The following is a 17,160-nucleotide window of genomic DNA, read 5'->3' on the forward strand; positions in this document are numbered from 1 at the left end:
ATCACACATTTCCTATTTTACACAGATGTTGTAAACATGCGAATGCTTAAATCAGGGATATATATCAGATAAATAAATAGGGTGTTATGGTGTGGCTTACTCTGTTGCAGTGAAGATGAGATATAGACTGGGCTTGAGTGATAGGATGTTTTCTGCTCTCAGTGTGTACACAATTGTACCTGGTTCTTCACAAAAATCTCAATTTACAATTTATTAAAGTTAAACAATTATACCATTATGTCTAGAAGTGAAAAGCTCTTGAGGTTTTGAGGGTGATTGTAGCTTTAACAGAGCCTAGTGCTCCAATGAGCTGGAGACATTCAAATGTATTTTAGTTTCTTCTTGTCTATGTGAAGTGAGCGGACAGCTTCGAAAAATACTGCCAAAGGTGCCATGTCAAAACTGAAAAAAATCACATTGCTGCTAATCATGAGGTTGTATGTTCCAAGGTTGGTGCATATATCTGTGCGGTACTCCCACCGCTGACGATAAGCTTAACAAGGATCCAATCTTGTTCCTTGTTAAGCTAATGGCCCACTGTCCTCATTTCTATTCCTCTGTCTTGAGCAACAATGACCCAATCTCAAATAGTATGGTTTTAAACCACCAAGCCAGGGCTGCATGGATACGCTTGACAGAAGAAAAAAAATAATGAATGCTCCCAAGGTGCAGATTGTTGAGTGGCCCCTCAATAGCCGAGATAAGCAGAGAAATAGAGGAGGTTGATAGGATTAAGAGGAGTCACAGATCTGGAGGACAGGAAAGTATTATTTTACAAGCAGTCCTTTACCTTGTTAAGGGTGTTGAGAGCTGATGTGGCTGCTATTAATGCTGGTTCAGCTTTAGTCAAGTCCTCTTCACAGTCCTTCTGTTTTACGGACACCTCTTCCTGTATCAATGCAACCTTAACACAAACATTAAGATTGCTTTAGGTTCTTTTATAGATAACATGTGTTATACATCCAAATTCTTCCGTTTTGTCATTTTAACTGGAAATACATGGATTACTTAGGATATATGGTCTCTATAGTATATAAATAAGGTTATATTGTAGTATATTATATTAAGTTTGTCCTAGTACTGCTACCAACAAATTCTTTGGCTTCATATCACGTGGGTCACAAGGCCCACTGTCAACCATTGTTTCGCCACATTAATTTATTCATGGGGCAATTCACTTAGAACAAGTTGCAATTAAATGTTATATGGAAATGACACGTGCCGATTATTAGACTTGTGCATTCGGTTTTTTACAGATTGTTTACCAAATTTTGGCAACCTCAGTGATTTGCAGGCCCCATTTTGACTCACTCTCTCACAATCTCATTGTAAATGCTTCCCTACCTTCTCTGCTGACAACTTCGGCATCTTCTTGTTCTTCATCTTCTCTCTTCTACCTTCCGTCTTTCATCTTCTCTCCTTTAGCTTCTCTCTCTATCTTCATCCGCATTTCTGTAGACATAACCTGCTTACGGTGACATCTTCTACCCCCATCCTCTAATCGGTGGACAGAACGACACCAAAGCACTGCAATTTTGCCCTAAGGTGAACTTTCGCCAACATTACTGCACTTTCATTGACATCCTCTCCATCGATTCTCCAATTAGGGGAAAGGATGCCAGTGAAAGTGCCACAATTGGCAAATGGCTGCACTTCCATTGACATCCTCTTCCCTGATCCTGCAGAGCACTAAGGAAGAGGATGTCAGTAAAAGCTCCACTATTTTGCTGGAAGTTCACCTTAGGGATAACATCCTACATCCCAGTGTCGTTCGCCCCAGGAAGTTTGCACCAGGTTATGTCCCCAGAGATGTTGACAAAGATAGAAAATAAAATATAAAGGAGAGAAGATGAAAGACAGAAGGTAGAAGGAATGAGGAAGTAGTCAGTAGAGAAGGTAGAGAAACATTTAGAGGGCATGAGAGAGACAGTGAACGAGAATGAGAGAGTGAGAGTGTGAGAGAGTTAGTGAGAGTGAATGTGGGCACCCGGCAACAAATTTTGTTCCTGAATTAACAATTTTTGTCGAATGGGCAGGGAACGAAATTTGTTGGCCTAAAACAAATTGGACAAAATGAATTGAAAAATTTGTCTGAATCCTTTTGCACATATCTCGCGATTTTGACTTTAAATGCTTATATACATATACGTCAATCAGCTCCAAAGAAAACACAAGTTAAAACAATGTAATCTCCACAGTGTCTGCAAACAGCTAAATCTAAAAAAATTCTCATTCTGCAAAATATAATTGTATGATTGTATTGCAAAATATTTTTAGTGGACAGCTGGTATTACCGTACCGAAAGCTTAGTGGCAACCACAAGCCGCACTGTCAAACACAGTAGTGAATAAAAATATAGGATTTGGGGTAAGATTAACTATTTCTGCCCAAAATGCCAGTATTTCACAACCAGTAGAGCACCGTGGTGTAGCAGCAATTGTCACAGCATTTCTTCAACCCTAAATTTTCATTAGGAAATTAGATGAATTTATTGCATCTTCCTAACGATGCAACTGTTAAAAGATACAAATTGCACAGGAAGGTCAGGTGACATAATAATGTTGTAATATACATCTTCTAATACCTGTAAAGAAACCATCATTTCTTCCCAGTTTTTGTCCCTCAGAGAGAGACAGTTGTTCGAAATGATTCACCTACAGAAGATGTATCTTGTGCTGAACATTGCTCAACACTAAATGACTGCATTAAACTGACCTTTTGCTCCTCTGCATCAGCCATATTCTTCTCTTGGCTCACTTTCTCAGTCTGACGCCCTATCTTAGCAATTAGCGCCTCGGCATCTAGATTTCTCTGCTGCAGTTCGGCCTCTTGAGAAGCAAGTTTGGCTTTTAGGTCCTCTACCTGCAGAATCAAGCGAAAGAGGTGACTTGGTGGAATTGCCACACTTTCATTAATACAACCTTAAACTGGACTTAAATATCTATATATATATTGCTTGGACAAGGCGGGAATGGACTCTAACCCCAACATTAAGTATATTTAACCATAAAACCAAAACATGCATTTATTACAAGCAGAAACGGTGATCTAATTACTATAATTATTATGATCATTTATATGATGTCATCATATTCTGCAATGTTCATTACCTCCATTATAATATGTAGTTTACAGAGAGGAAGTGAAATTCACAAGTGAAAGGCCCAAATACATATATATCAAAAAATGTGGAATCCAACTCAATAATATAAAAAGGGTCAAACAAATATTATTGACCAAAAATAATTATGTAGACTGCACTGCAGAATGTATATCATTATTTAGAATGCATGCAATAGGGATAACAGAAATATACAAAGAACCAATGACCTTATTTTGTCCAAAGACTCACATAAATGAACTTGCTTCCCAGAAAATATTTAGGGCAAGTCAGGGTAGGTTTTTCATCATCTTTGGCACCGAGATTGTTAAAATGTTACTTAAAGGCAGTAGGTTTACCTGTGATGCAGTTGTTTTAAGTTTTTGCAATCCACTCAATAGATGCTCTATTTTCTGAGTCAATTCTCTGCGTTTTCTGTCCAGCAGATTTTTGTACAACGTAATTTGTTCAAGAAAGCTTTTTGGAGTGGTGTAGTTATACCGCCTTTCATTTTGATAGTATTTCCTGCTCATTTCATTGACGCTGGTGTGTACGTACGCCATAAAGTGACTGATTGAGTCCTTGATGTTGGGCTACGAAAGAAATGGAATGGCTTTAAACATATTGGCAAAAAACTCATGACCTTAGCATGGCCAGATATGAAAGAAAATGTTGAATAGGATACCAAGAAATGCACCGGGGTATTTTTTATGTAGTCTTTGGTAAATTTTGCAAAGTTAACATGGAGATCCTTTATTCATCAACTCACTTCTCTCATTCAATCTTATTAGATTTCACCCTCATTATTGACCCAAAATTATGTTTTTTTTTACAGGGTTACTTTATAAGGAAAATATTTTTCATAGTTTGTTATAGTTTTTAGTGGACTGATATTGATAAAGTAAGATGCAGGTCACGCAAGCCTTCAGGATCCTACTTTGTGACATTTGAAGAAGGGGCCCGAAGTCTTGATTGATGTGACCCTACATCTTACTATGATTGCTCACTCACTAACCGGTATCACAAATTTCTTTGTACTATTGGAACTTGCCCAGGTAGGTTACCCCGAGCTCCTCGGGGGCGTTTTTAAGGGTCAGGGCTACCCTTGCATAGGAGTGGGGCTATTTAATTGGATAAGTAGTGTGCTGGAAGTGTGTGGTGAGTCAAGGCCACCAAACACTGCTCTTGTAGGTGGATGAGGAAATATTTGACCCAGAGATCCAGGGAAGAGATATAGGTTTTAGCTGTCACTTGAGATACAGAGGCAACTTGACAATCTTAGCTTAAAACTGTGAACTTGAACATCATGCCCAAGTCTTCTGAAATAATCAAGTTGCTGTTAAATTGGGCATTTCAAGCCTCTTGTTGTTCAAGAATAGAAATACTGATCTTGCACATGGTTCAAATGCCCTCTCTATTAATATATTGATGAGTTAGTACACAGAAATTTTTACTTTGGAAGACATTTTTTTTAAATAATTTTAGAAATATAGGTCAGCATCCTTACACAGGCAACACTTAAAATGCCAGGGACATTGTGGCTAATTTCATTAATGGTAACCTACTAAACAATTATTTGTAACTATACCTAATAAAATAACTGTTGCATCTAAAGTATCTCCATTGACTTATGCATAAGTCACTCCTGCGAACTCACAACCTCATCAATATAACAATTATTTATTGCTTCCTCTGTACGATTTACCCACATCAATTAATCATGGAACGTGTGAAAATCAATTAATAGGAATTAAATGAGGTACACCTAGTCTCTGCAAACTTACACATAATTTACAACACCAATGTCAATAATAGTTTCTGTTTAAGATATTTGGCAAAATATAGCCTGAGCGTTTAATGAGGAAGTTAGACAGTTCCGCTGTGTGGAATATATATTTTGACAGAACTGTAACTTCTGTATATTTTCAGATTTTGCCTCACAGATGCCAAATATAAATATTCACCCTCTCGTTTTACCACCATGGATTACCAGTCCACTACCACAATGCTTAGCTAGCAAGACTGTGCAATCCTGGAATAAATTACGTGCTACATTATCCCTGTAACTCTTTACTTACTAAACCTAAAACACTAAACCTAAAGAGATGTTCTGCCGTACGTAAGATGTAAACATACATCCAAAGTGCCGCATTATAAGCTCAACAGTCCCGATTTCAAGCACTGCCCTGTGGAGCTGACCCATTGTCCTGTTTTTGCTGGCAGAGGGAATCATGGGCTGGTTGAGGAGATCCACTTATTTCTCTTGACCACCCACTGAGCTGTGAAATCAATCACACAGATCTCAATCATAGCTCCCACATGGCCTTCTTGTGACGTATGTACCACGCAAGGGGTATGGTAGGTGCCTATCATCCTGTCATGTCCCAGCCTTTAGGCTTGACCCATAAGTCTATAGCCAGCTAAGTGGACCCTCTGAAAGCATTAATAGAATGGCTACTTTTGATCACAAACTGTGGAGAGTAGAGGGATGTTGTGCTGCCGCTTTGGAGATGCAATAAGTGGCATTTATATTTATTAAAAACTTGTGGATTCATGCCTTCCATGTCAATCCACTGTTATGACGGTAATCGCTGGTGACATACACAATAAAAAAAGATATTGAAATAAAAACTTGTGGATATGTATCAAAGTATTTACTAAGTAAGCACTGCCTTTTCTGAGGGAGACAGAACTTTGAAACCTCTTCTGTGGACTCCCTTGGAAATGACACCAGACTTCGGTATGTGTCGTTGTCCTTTCGTGAGAGAATAGGGGCTTCAAGTATTGTCTCCAGTTGACAGAACCACCAGTGCTCCGATTACAATTTCCAAATACCCTGCCCTGCAGGAGGGATGCAAACAATGATATTGAAGATATAGGATGTGGTTTGATTATCTAATGACCACCTATTTACAGATGTCTTATTGTCATGTAATGACCCTCTATTTTAAGATATTTAACCTAGTAAATGTTCTACTCAACGTTGAACAACTTCAGTGGCGCTAATACAGCTATCAGAAGGGAAATTCAAGAAAGCAATTTGCTTAGTTCATATGCACGTTCTGGGTCTGTGAATATGTTATTCTACCCACTGAAAAGCAGCATTAAAGCATCATTCATAGAACTCCTAAATATCTAGAAACTTTCAAACTTTAGTTTCATAATTTTTTTGCTAGAAATTCTTGTGACACAAAAACAGGCACTGGTTATTGGTTATTGGCATATATAGTTTTTAATGTGATTAAAACAGATCTGTTATGGTGTATTTGCTTAGCGTGCTAGAAAGCTCATTTAATATTCCAAGTGGAAAAGCACCTTCGATGGCAATCCAGGTGTACACTGTACGTTATCTAGATGATCCTCAGCTAAATGTTTATCGCTAAACCATGGGTGGAAAGCATGGCTATGAAAGAGCTGGAAGTGGCCATGGAGGAGTCTTCTCACTTGGGGGCAAAATATCTATTGTTATCTAGCTCAGCAAAATGGCACAGCATGGGAGCCAGGTCGAGCCAGAGAGCAGCTGGCGGCAATTCATGCTGTTTTTCCAGAAAACACTAATCGTTGCAGAACAGGCTTCTTTCATGATTGGCCTTCTTTGCATTCGTAATTTGTCACTTTCCCTTATGATAAGGTCAGTGGTGACAGCACTTCCTGACTTTAACAGCTGTGGCTTTTAAAAGGGTCATTGTAGAACTACTAATTGCAGTAATTTCATTAGCATGAATTATCTGCCAATCACGTATCTTCATTTCGGTATTATCCTGTTATATTTTTATTTTTCTGAGCTTGTCATTTAATATGTAATACTACATTAGAATGTTTCCTCCTTTTTTTGAACGTGTGCTGTATAGTTTACAGAAATGGTTTCATAGACTCCATATCCTAGTCAAAGTATAGTAATAAAAGGTTTATATTCAGTAATTTAATCTAAATTATGCATATTTTGCATTCGACAGAATACATATATATTAAATAAATTTGCATTAAGTGGATGCCTTATTACATCATTTAGAGTGTTTTTCCACACATAGTTACTGCTATATAAGACCAGCAACATTTATAACTTGTAATTCCGATACAATACATTTTTAATTTCATCTGAATCAGGTACAGCTATACAAAAAGCATTATAAATGACAGGGAAAAAATATGGAACAAATATTTAGGCCTGGTTTTCTTAATGCCATATTCCAGTAGGAAGCATCGGTGGGTCCTGTGGTTCAGCCATGTTTACATAAATTATTTGTAATGCAGGAGAGTTTGCGGGATTGATCATGGTCCAGTCTTAGTCCTATATTCAACATGAGTTTGTTTTAAAGTCTTGCTGGTAGTATAAATGTAGCGTATTGATTGTAGACTACGGGTGGGATGGACTTCCTTTTTTGCTTTTTACTATCCAACATATGGTTACATCTACAAAGACTAGTTACTTTTCATATTGCTTAAATAGGAGTCATAGCATGACCTTCAAGACTCACCATGTCTATCAGATAGTTCTAAAGTTGTTCACATACTTGAGTTATGTAAGGAGATGAGATTGCCAAGGGAACAGGTGAATATGTTTAGGGTCCTTGCCTTTGACTTGGCTTTGGTTTTGTGCGAGTTAAAGCTAAATATACTGTTCAATCTTGAGGGAGAGATAAGTGGGATGTAGAGCGAGGAAGTCGATATGGGAAGTCCCATGGAAAAAACAATATATTTCATTGGGTATTAATTACAGTAAGGGAGATTAGCGTTTGAGAACATTTGGATCTGTTTTATATAAATTTTCTATTTAATTCCAATAAACATCTGCAGACCCGGAGGTTGTCATCGTAGGCAGTCATGGAATATCTTGGAAGTCTCTGTTTAAACACCACACCGGTTTATCTGATAATGTTCTTTACTTTGTAGACTTAGTGTCAGTGTTTGGGAGATTAGGACCAAGCCATTCTATTGTGTACCACAGAGAGTATGAGAAGGAGTCAGAATGTTTGTATAGTACATTGGGCAAAGATAACAGAGCTTTCGTGTGGACACGTATGATGGAAGAAATAAGACAAAACATATAGAGATGAAAAAAAGCATAAACAGAGAGAGGACAAATATAAAAGTAGAGAAATGGTGGGCAAAGAAAGTGAAATGCTCACCGGAATAAAAAAAAAAGGGCAGGGAGGCGAAGAAGCAAATATACTGCCCAAGAAAGAATGTACAAGTGAGTGTGTTTATATGTATGTATATGATTTAACATGTGAATGTCTATGAGCTACCTGCCACACAATTAAACCCTGCCCTGGGTATCTCTGAATTCCAAAAATAAAAGCTGGTCACACTAACTGGTACTACTTACACCTTTTTTTATTTTTAACTGTACTGTGCCTAGAACACAGCTTTAAACATTTTAATTATCATACACTTGTTTGCTGGCAAACCATACGTAAATTGAATTACAATAATTTCGACACAGATGGAAAATAATAGCAGTTCAACACAAGATGTACCTTTAACCACATTTCAAATTGCAGGTGTGGGAAAATAAATACCGAGTACATCTATAAAACCACTACATATTTTAAATAGACGTAAAACAATTATACAAAGAAATTTAGGGACGGAAATGGAAATGTTTAATTAGTATGGCATTGAAATGAAGAAATTGCTAATTATTTCCAGCTCTCAAAATATGTTGGCTATAAAAACATAAAATGGTTATAGAGAAACAGAAGGATATGCACGTCTGGTAGCATTTTCTTGCTTCTGTTAATTTTCTATGAGTTTTTAACTTTCTTGCAACTTTTGGTATACAGATTGGATTAAAGGTATGTTGCATTCACTAACTGACCTGTGTCAAGCAATATCTCTATACAAAAAAAGGTATGTCAACGAGGGAATTATTGGGCAAGGCTTAAGGTGACGATCTAATTAAAGTCAGTTGATGCACTATAATTGGACTATTGAGTTAAGCCCTACAAGTGTCCCAGCGACATACCCTTTGTAGGACTGGAGTATGTCTTCCTTACTGATGGAGATGTGACAGTGGGATAATGGTTGGCATGGAAAATATGTTGTACATAGGCATGAATGTGTTATAGCCAGAGAGCAGGTATGAGGAGAGGCGTTCTTAGGGGGCTACATGGGATTAAGCACTGAGTCAAGAGACCTTAGTTGTACATTTTATTTTTTCCCTCCACACATGCAGAACTTTACCTATTTCTGGGTCAGTGTCGCATGGGACAGCTTTGGGATCCAGCTCTTTGTAATCACAGAGTCCTCCACAGTACTGACTTTGTCTACTGTGAATGATTCAGTGAATGTAGCAGACAGACCCCTCCTGTAAAGAACTTCATGTTTAAGTCCCCGCGGATGTGGTAAGTCCTGACAGGCATGCTGTTTGGAGGAGTGGCACCTGCAAGCTGTTTGGGGCACACGGATGGCACTGGTATGGTGTTTGGATCAAAGATGGCACAAGCAGGCTGTTTAGGGGCACTGGCAAGCTGTTTGGTGGTGAAGTTAGCACAAATAGGATGTATAGGAGCAAAGATGGCACAGGCAGTGTGTTTGGGGGAATGATTGGTCATTGGGATCATATACAAAGTTTATGCACTTACTGCTGGTTGGCATCATATACAAAGTTTATGTATTTTCTGCTCATTGGCATCATCTAAAAAATGTTATGTACATTCCTCCCATTGGCATCATATACAAAATTTACTGCTCATTGGCATCATGTACAAAGTTTTGTTTATTTACTGTTCAATGATATCATAAACAAAGTTTATGTATTAACTACTTTTTGGCATTATATACATGATTCAGGGTAGCCTTATGCATATACCATAAATGTATTAACCTCTCCACTTCTGCTGAGGGGTTGTTCCACTTATCCACCTTCTCAGTAAAGGTTCTCTTTCTAGACAATCACGGAATATCAAGGTTTACAGAGAAGCGCAATGTATGTATAGTTACTTAAGGAACTCCTTGTAGTCTCAGGTTATTGAATGGAATTGAGTGGAATTATTTGTCAGGATTACAATCTTTCTTTATTTCTACTCAAACAAAGATCGGGCACACAATATGTTTTTTATACGCAGTCACATTTACACATTCTTTGATGTTACTTATTGTTTGTGTAGATATTTTTACTACCGCTCTCTTATCTCTTTATAAAAGCATGTAGCTGTAAGCACAATAATGACCAGTAGATGGCACTAAGCACCACAACACTTCACTATCTCACTTAGGCATATAGAAGAGTAGTATCCATAACTCATGATTTAACCCCCTGTATTGCTGCTGGACATCTGCCACACACTTCAGTGCATCCTATAGACAAGCTAAATTTCTATCACACGAATCACGATTGATTCTCTAAAATAAAATGAACAAAATCATCTAATTTTGTGCTGGCATGATTCTTCTTAAAATCCCATAGCCTTTTTTTCAGGATGTTATTAGAAGGTCCCGCTGACATTGGGGGTGGTTCTGCTGAAGTTGCAGGCTGGCATTATGGGTGGTTCTGCCACCATGGCAGGACACATGCTATTTTTCATGGGAAAGTGGGTGGGGAGTGGGACGTGCCCCAAAGCTGCTCCTGCGACCCAGAGTTAGTGACCTGGAGAACTGGTGTCAAAGTTAGAATGGGCAATAAAAGTCATCCTTGGCACTTTAAGGCCAGTGATCCATAAAATAATATGTATTTATGTTCCTGCTAGAAGCAGCCACACACTAAATGACAGGATCTGCCGCATGTGTGGCAATAGAGGTACAGTATGTGGGAGGCGCCATTGGTTATTAGCTTGATGGCCACCCGGGGCCTGGATAGAGCTGAAGCTTCACACCCACACAATACATGATAGTTGTAAGCTATTGTATGATGGGGGGGGGGTCAGTGGGATGACACAGGAGGAAATTATTGTATTAAGCTTCTACCAAAGACTCTCTCTGATTTCTGGAAAACATTGATGCTGTTCTGGAAAATACATTCAGCTGCTCCTACAAATCTCCGTGCTGCTCAGTTGCCTGGAAACTTTTCCTCCGAGAGCACGACTACATTAAAATGACACCCATCATTGAGTTGTTTTTCAAGAAATAAGTTAGATCCTAATCATGTGTGTCTAAAAATAAAGAGACACTCTATGGTATTAGCGCTCTCTAGTTGGCCAAAGTATTTTATGCCTTAAACTAGTTATTACACAGCAGGGGGTAAAATCCCCTGTTAATTCTCCCCATGGGTTCATGTTTTCAATGAACAGGTTAAAAAATATAAAGGTTTAGATAAGTGTCCATCACACCCAGTAATTTTGTCATAGTTTCAACCCTAGCCGATAATGTGTACTTTCCTGTAGTATAATATATATTTTATATTTCTATATGATAAACATAATCATTAAGCAACAATGAAGACAAAAGATACTGAAATCGATAAAATTTGTAAAAAAAATCATTACTTTGCCAAATGTCCCAAGAATGAAAGGCACACTCTAATCCATAAATTTGTTTAGGTCGATGTTTCGGTCTCGATGTTATCGACCGAAACATCGATATGACCTAAACCTATAAACATTTCTGCACTTTAATATGAAGTCCTGCGAGTGCTCCTATTTTTTCCATGGATGTATATAGATATATATATTCAGCTGCAGTGATTGTAGCCACAGGTGGTAATTATGGATAAATGCAAAGCTGGAGTTACATCCCAGGCCACCCTAGATCAACAATATGGGAGACCTCTGCCCTATTGCATGTAATACACATGCAATGATGACAGCTCCAGGGGAGCGATAGAAAAACATAGCTAATTTTAATTAGTTCACTATTTTTTCTTACATGCAATATATGACTGTAAAAAGGAAGGCATGATTGACAACCAACTGTATGCCAATGAAGTGAAATGGTGTTATGATGCAGAGATCCAATGGGCAAAGCCTCTCTATACAAGACCTAAAATGGTCTCAAACATTAATGGAGATTCTTCTCTGCAGAGCACATGGCAAATCAGTTAGGACATTTGGTCACCTTCCACTCCCTCCCCCAGTGCAATGTCCTTTCCCTTTTCTATCACCTTGGTCTCTAAGGGTCACTGGAGAAGATAGGTTACCAGGGGAGTGTCCAGCAGAAGGAGGACTTATTGTGTTTATAAAGTCCTGCCAACTCTCTCTCTCTCTCTCTCTGAGTCTGCGTGGAGATGATCACAAGGGAGTGGTAATTGTATCACGTGTTTACAGGCTTATCCTGCTGTTTCTTTGTTATTTCCATTCAATCAATGAATAGATAGTTTGGTAACAGCATATACTAATTTATAGTAATTTGTATATGTATTGTTAGTTTGTTTAGCCTCTCTTAATAAATATTGTTAATTGCAGAAAACAAGGAGTGTGGACTCTGACTTTACACTCAATAGTTAGTGGCTATTGATAGCATAACAGTGTATATATATATTCATACATTAAATGTTATTCAGTAATCACAGTAAGATACAGACACGTTTTTATATTTATAACAATGACTAAAGAGGAAATATTTTGGGCAACATTATGATTACAGATAAGGGGAGGACATGCATAGTTGATGGGTAAGTCTCAGTGAAACAAGTCCGTACCCATCACATCTACAATTAAGCGTGTCTTTTGTCTCCAGCTACCTCACATGGTTTGTAGCGATGGAATAATAAATCTTTGATATTCAATCAGTGTATGATCAGGATCTCTTACGTTTGGTGTTGGACAAAATAAAACATCCTATTTCTCTTGCTTTGCATTACTTTGCTCTTCTGACGATCTCACTGGACAATGTTTGTATTTGTATAACACAGGCAATTTTTGTAAATGTTTTAAAAAGTAAGCGAGGGCCACAAACATTTTATTGTAGAGCCATGGAATGAAATGCATTCCATTGCTATTCTTTTTCTAGAAAACTATAATGCTTGCATCGAAATGTTGCATAAATCAGATAAGTGTGTTTTTAAACTTGATACAGGAGGAACATTTTGTAATACAGCTGATATGTTTAAAGACCAAAGGTCTTTCTGAAATTACAAGGTCTTTGTTCGACTGACAATCCGGCATTTCTTACCTCAATCCCCTCAGTCTCTTGAATGAACCTCCTGCTGACAGATTGCAGGGCCTCCTGTGGCCACTCATGGAACCAGTCAATAGCTGTGCAGTTAACTAGAGCTGGGAACTTCCGCGCTCGAATTCGTAGAGTGGAACCAACTGGAGAGAAGCACAAAATAACCTGGAGGGAACATAATTTAAAGTGGTGAGAGAGAGGGCAACATGGCATGTTTACAAAGAAAAAAGAATAAAACTGAGATAAGTCCATGCACTCTACAAGATCAAGGAGACATTTTTAAAAACAAAAAAAGATACTTGGGATTTGGATTCAGATTTCTCTAGAACAACAATGCAGAATTTCATAATAATTAGAAAAATGCAGATGCAGGATTTAGACTTTTGTCAACATTTTGCTTTTTCTGATCTACATCTGCCTTTCAGAGGATACATTTGAAAAAGTGTATGCAATTTCTATAGATATCACATTTCTTGGAGTGTTTTATTCATTCCAGAGTGTTGGGTTATAACAATGACTGCCTATAGCATTCTGACATACAAAGTTTGTTACCGCTCCCTAGGATATGATTGTGGGGCAGGTTATTGCAATTAATAGACATTTCTGCCCAGTTTATCCTACTTCTTACTTCCTTTAAAATGAGAAAACCAACATACATGGCCCTACAGTGATGAATATGTCATCTCCACTGGTATTGTGGGCTCCACCTATGGGTATTGTGTGATTTTTTTAGGGTAAATCAAAATTTCTTTATTTTTGAAGTTTTCAGTAAAAAAATGGGGGTACAGAAGGAAAAAAAGGGGGATGAGGGGGTAAAACAGAGAGCGAGTATCGCATTAAGAGACCCACAGTGAGACATCACAATATATGAGAGGCAGGATGCAATATAATAGCTCATACATGCGTGAAAAGAGCCAGACAGCAAGAGGCATTGAGATACAATGGACAAAACAGTGTAAAGCGGCCCGTAAGTTACATCCACGCAGAAAGCGAGCACTGCAATGGGGGACCCAAAGTAACATATCACAATGCACAAAAGAGAAAGCCCCCACACAACCCCACCTGGCCACCCCAACCGAACCCAAGTGGAACACAGCGCAGTGGAACTAATTAAACATCGGGCGAATAAGGGGGCCAGCGACAAACTCCAGCCAGTGAAACCAAGTCTTCTGGTATCTCTCCTCCGCACCCGTGGCAAGCAAATGCAATTCCTCTAGGATCCTTGTTTGCTCAACGCGGAGTACCCACTCCTTAAAGGTAGGCGGGGCAGGATCGCCCCAGTGCAGTGGGATGAGCGCCTTAGCTGCTGTGAGGAGATGGCGTGTAATAGACCTGCGGAACCAACGTTCCGAGAGGGGGGTATGAAGGAGAAGACAGAACTGGGCATGAACAGATTTCCAGAAAGGAACTATACGAGGACACTGCCACCACAAATGCAGGAGAGAGCCCGGGGAGGAGTCACATCTCCAACACCTGTTCGGCACGTCAGGGCGGTATATAGAAGTCAAGGCAGGGGGTCGGTACCACAGGGCAAGCAGTTTGTACGACATTTCCCGGTCGTTGGTACTCCTGGAGCAGCAATGAGTGAGGGCGCAGATCTTAGTCCATTGTTCCGTCGTAAGAGTAATCTGCAGCTCGGATTCCCACCGTCCCATAAACGCGGGAGGCACCGTGTTGAGTGCCTCAAGCAGTAGGCCATATAGCCGCGGGATGCCATGGGGTGGAAGCTCGGCAGCAACACATAGGACTTCAAATACCGTAAGTGCTCGTGACAGATCGTGTCTCCGAGGGAGTGACCGCACAAAGTTGTGTAATTGAGCATAGTGGAACGCGTCCAGAAAAGAGGAAGGGGTGCGAAGGGAAAGCTGATCTAGAGGCTTCAGAGCCTCGCCGGAAAGGTAAGAGCGGATCTTCGACCCCCCAGCCCCAGACGGGACCGAGAAGAGGGCACCGCCCATACCAGGGGGGAAATCAGGATTATTCTGAACAGGGGTCAGAGGCGAGGGCACCGAGGATAGGCGCGTCTTCCTGAGAACCTGAAACCAGACATCCAGAGTGGCCCGTATGAAGGGGTGAGACAGGGCCGCTTCCCGTGCAGTAGGGGTTAGGAGCCACGGGAAAGAGCTCATAGGAAGGCCCAGTAAGGTGGTTTCAACAGCCACCCATTGCTTGTGTGTAAGGCCATGTGACCATTCCAGCACGCGTAACAAATGGCATGCCCTGTAATAGGTGTGAGGGCAGGGCCAGACCTCTTTTAATTTTAGGGAGAATTAGCGTGGCAAGGCGTACCCTGGGAGCCCGAGAACCCCAGACAAAATGCAGAAACGCTGTGCGCAGAGAAGCGAAGAAAGAGGGGGGGATAGCGATAGGGAGGGTCTGAAACAGATACAGAAGACGAGGCATGATATTCATTTTTAGCACATTGATACGACCTAACCAAGAGATCGTCAACGACTTCCAGGACCTCAGATCAGACCGAAGGGTGGTTAATAAAGGCGAGAAATTATATTGGAACAGTTGGGAGAAGTCAGGCGTTAGCCAGGTCCCAAGGTATTTGAGCTTAGAGCCACACCAGGCAAAAGGGAAGAAGGACCGCAGGGGACGGACCACCGCTGAAGGGAGGTTTATGTTTAGTATTTCGGACTTGGAGGCATTGGTTTTGAAATTGGTAAAGGCACCATATATAGAGAATTCACGGAGGATGTTGGGGAGAGAAATCTGGGGGCGAGACACAACGAACAGTAGGTCATCCGCGTAACCTAAAATTTTGTGGTGAGTTCCCCCGACTCGCAACCCGTATATATCAGGGTTCATCCGTATGGCCTGGAGCAAGGGCTCGACAGAGAGCACAAACAGTAGGGGAGATAGTGGGCAGCCCTGCTTCGTCCCATTGCGAATAGCAAAGAAACCCGAGAGGGAGCCATTAACACGGACGCGAGCTGAGGGGGTGGAATACAGAGACCGAATCCAGGTTAGTAAACCGGGACCGAAACCCATTTGCGACAGGGTGGACAGCATGAAAGCCCAGTCCACCCTGTCGAAGGCCTTCTCAGCGTCCGTGGAGAGCAGCATGGTCGAAGTGGAGGTGTGTTTGGCATAGTGCATAAGCGAAAGGGCTCTGATAGTGCTGTCCCTGGCCTCACGCCCGGGGATGAAGCCTGTTTGATCTGGGTGAACCAGTGAGCGCATAAAGGGCTTAATGCGGTTGGCAAGGATCTTGGCCGGTAATTTCAGATCCGCGTTCAGCAATGAAATGGGGCTATAGCTGCTACATTGCTCTGGGTCCTTGTCCTCTTTTGGGATCAGAGTAATCGCAGCTGACAAAGTGTGATCCGGAATACGACCGCCAGACAGAATAGAGTTGAAGGCACTCACAAAGTGAGGACCCAGAACATCCTTAAATTCTGAGTAGTAGCGCAAGGGAAGCCCATCAGGGCCCGGGCATTTCCCCGCCGGGGAGGACTTAAGGGCAAAGAAAAACTCAGGCAGTGTGATCGGGGAGTCCAGAGAGGCCGCTTCATCTGCCGTGATCTTCCGTTTAATGGTCCTATCAAGGTAGGACCTGATTGCTAGAGATTGACTAGGAAGTGCGGAGTCAGAGGGAGCCGCGCGGAGGTTGTAGAGTCCCTCATAATAACTCTGGAAACAGTGAGAGATATCAGAGGGGTGTGAGTGAAGGAGACCGCTCGAGGAGAGTATCTTGGGCACATAGGTCTGTTTCCGCACAGCCCACAAAGCCCTCGCTAGGTATTTACCCAGCTTATTGCCATGCTCGTAGTATATCGCCTTGGTTTTCAGAAAAGAAGTCTACAATTGAGGATCGAGGCCAGCTCACCCCGGAGAGACAAGAGGAGCTGCAGATCGCTGCCGGACACAGAGGCCTTGTGCGCCTGTTCCGCCGAAGCAATCTGGGCATAGAGTTTGTCTATCTGCTCCTGCTCTGCGCGTTTACGCTTAGAGCACTCCCTGATAAAATGCCCCCGGATCACGCATTTATGCGCCTCCCAGACCGT

At 40.8% G+C, this 17,160-nt stretch overlaps 1 protein-coding gene across 1 annotated transcript in view; it reads right to left on the reverse strand.

Annotated features, from left to right (window-relative positions):
* Nucleotides 1–17,160, reverse strand: part of LOC149300848 (dynein axonemal heavy chain 11-like) — a 106,702-nt gene that overhangs the window by 29,101 nt on the left and 60,441 nt on the right. The window contains exons 55-58 of the mRNA XM_089484938.1: nucleotides 13,151–13,312; nucleotides 3,460–3,693; nucleotides 2,716–2,862; nucleotides 791–904 (exon numbers count right to left, since the gene is read on the reverse strand). Of these exons, the coding sequence (XP_089341064.1) occupies nucleotides 791–904; nucleotides 2,716–2,862; nucleotides 3,460–3,693; nucleotides 13,151–13,312 (657 nt within the window). The remainder of the gene's footprint in view (nucleotides 1–790; nucleotides 905–2,715; nucleotides 2,863–3,459; nucleotides 3,694–13,150; nucleotides 13,313–17,160) is intronic.

Source organism: Sceloporus occidentalis, unplaced genomic scaffold (assembly GCF_023333645.1).
Source record: "Sceloporus occidentalis isolate IW3139 unplaced genomic scaffold, rSceOcc1.0.p SCAF_23, whole genome shotgun sequence".
NCBI classification, from domain to species: Eukaryota; Metazoa; Chordata; class Lepidosauria; order Squamata; family Phrynosomatidae; genus Sceloporus; species Sceloporus occidentalis.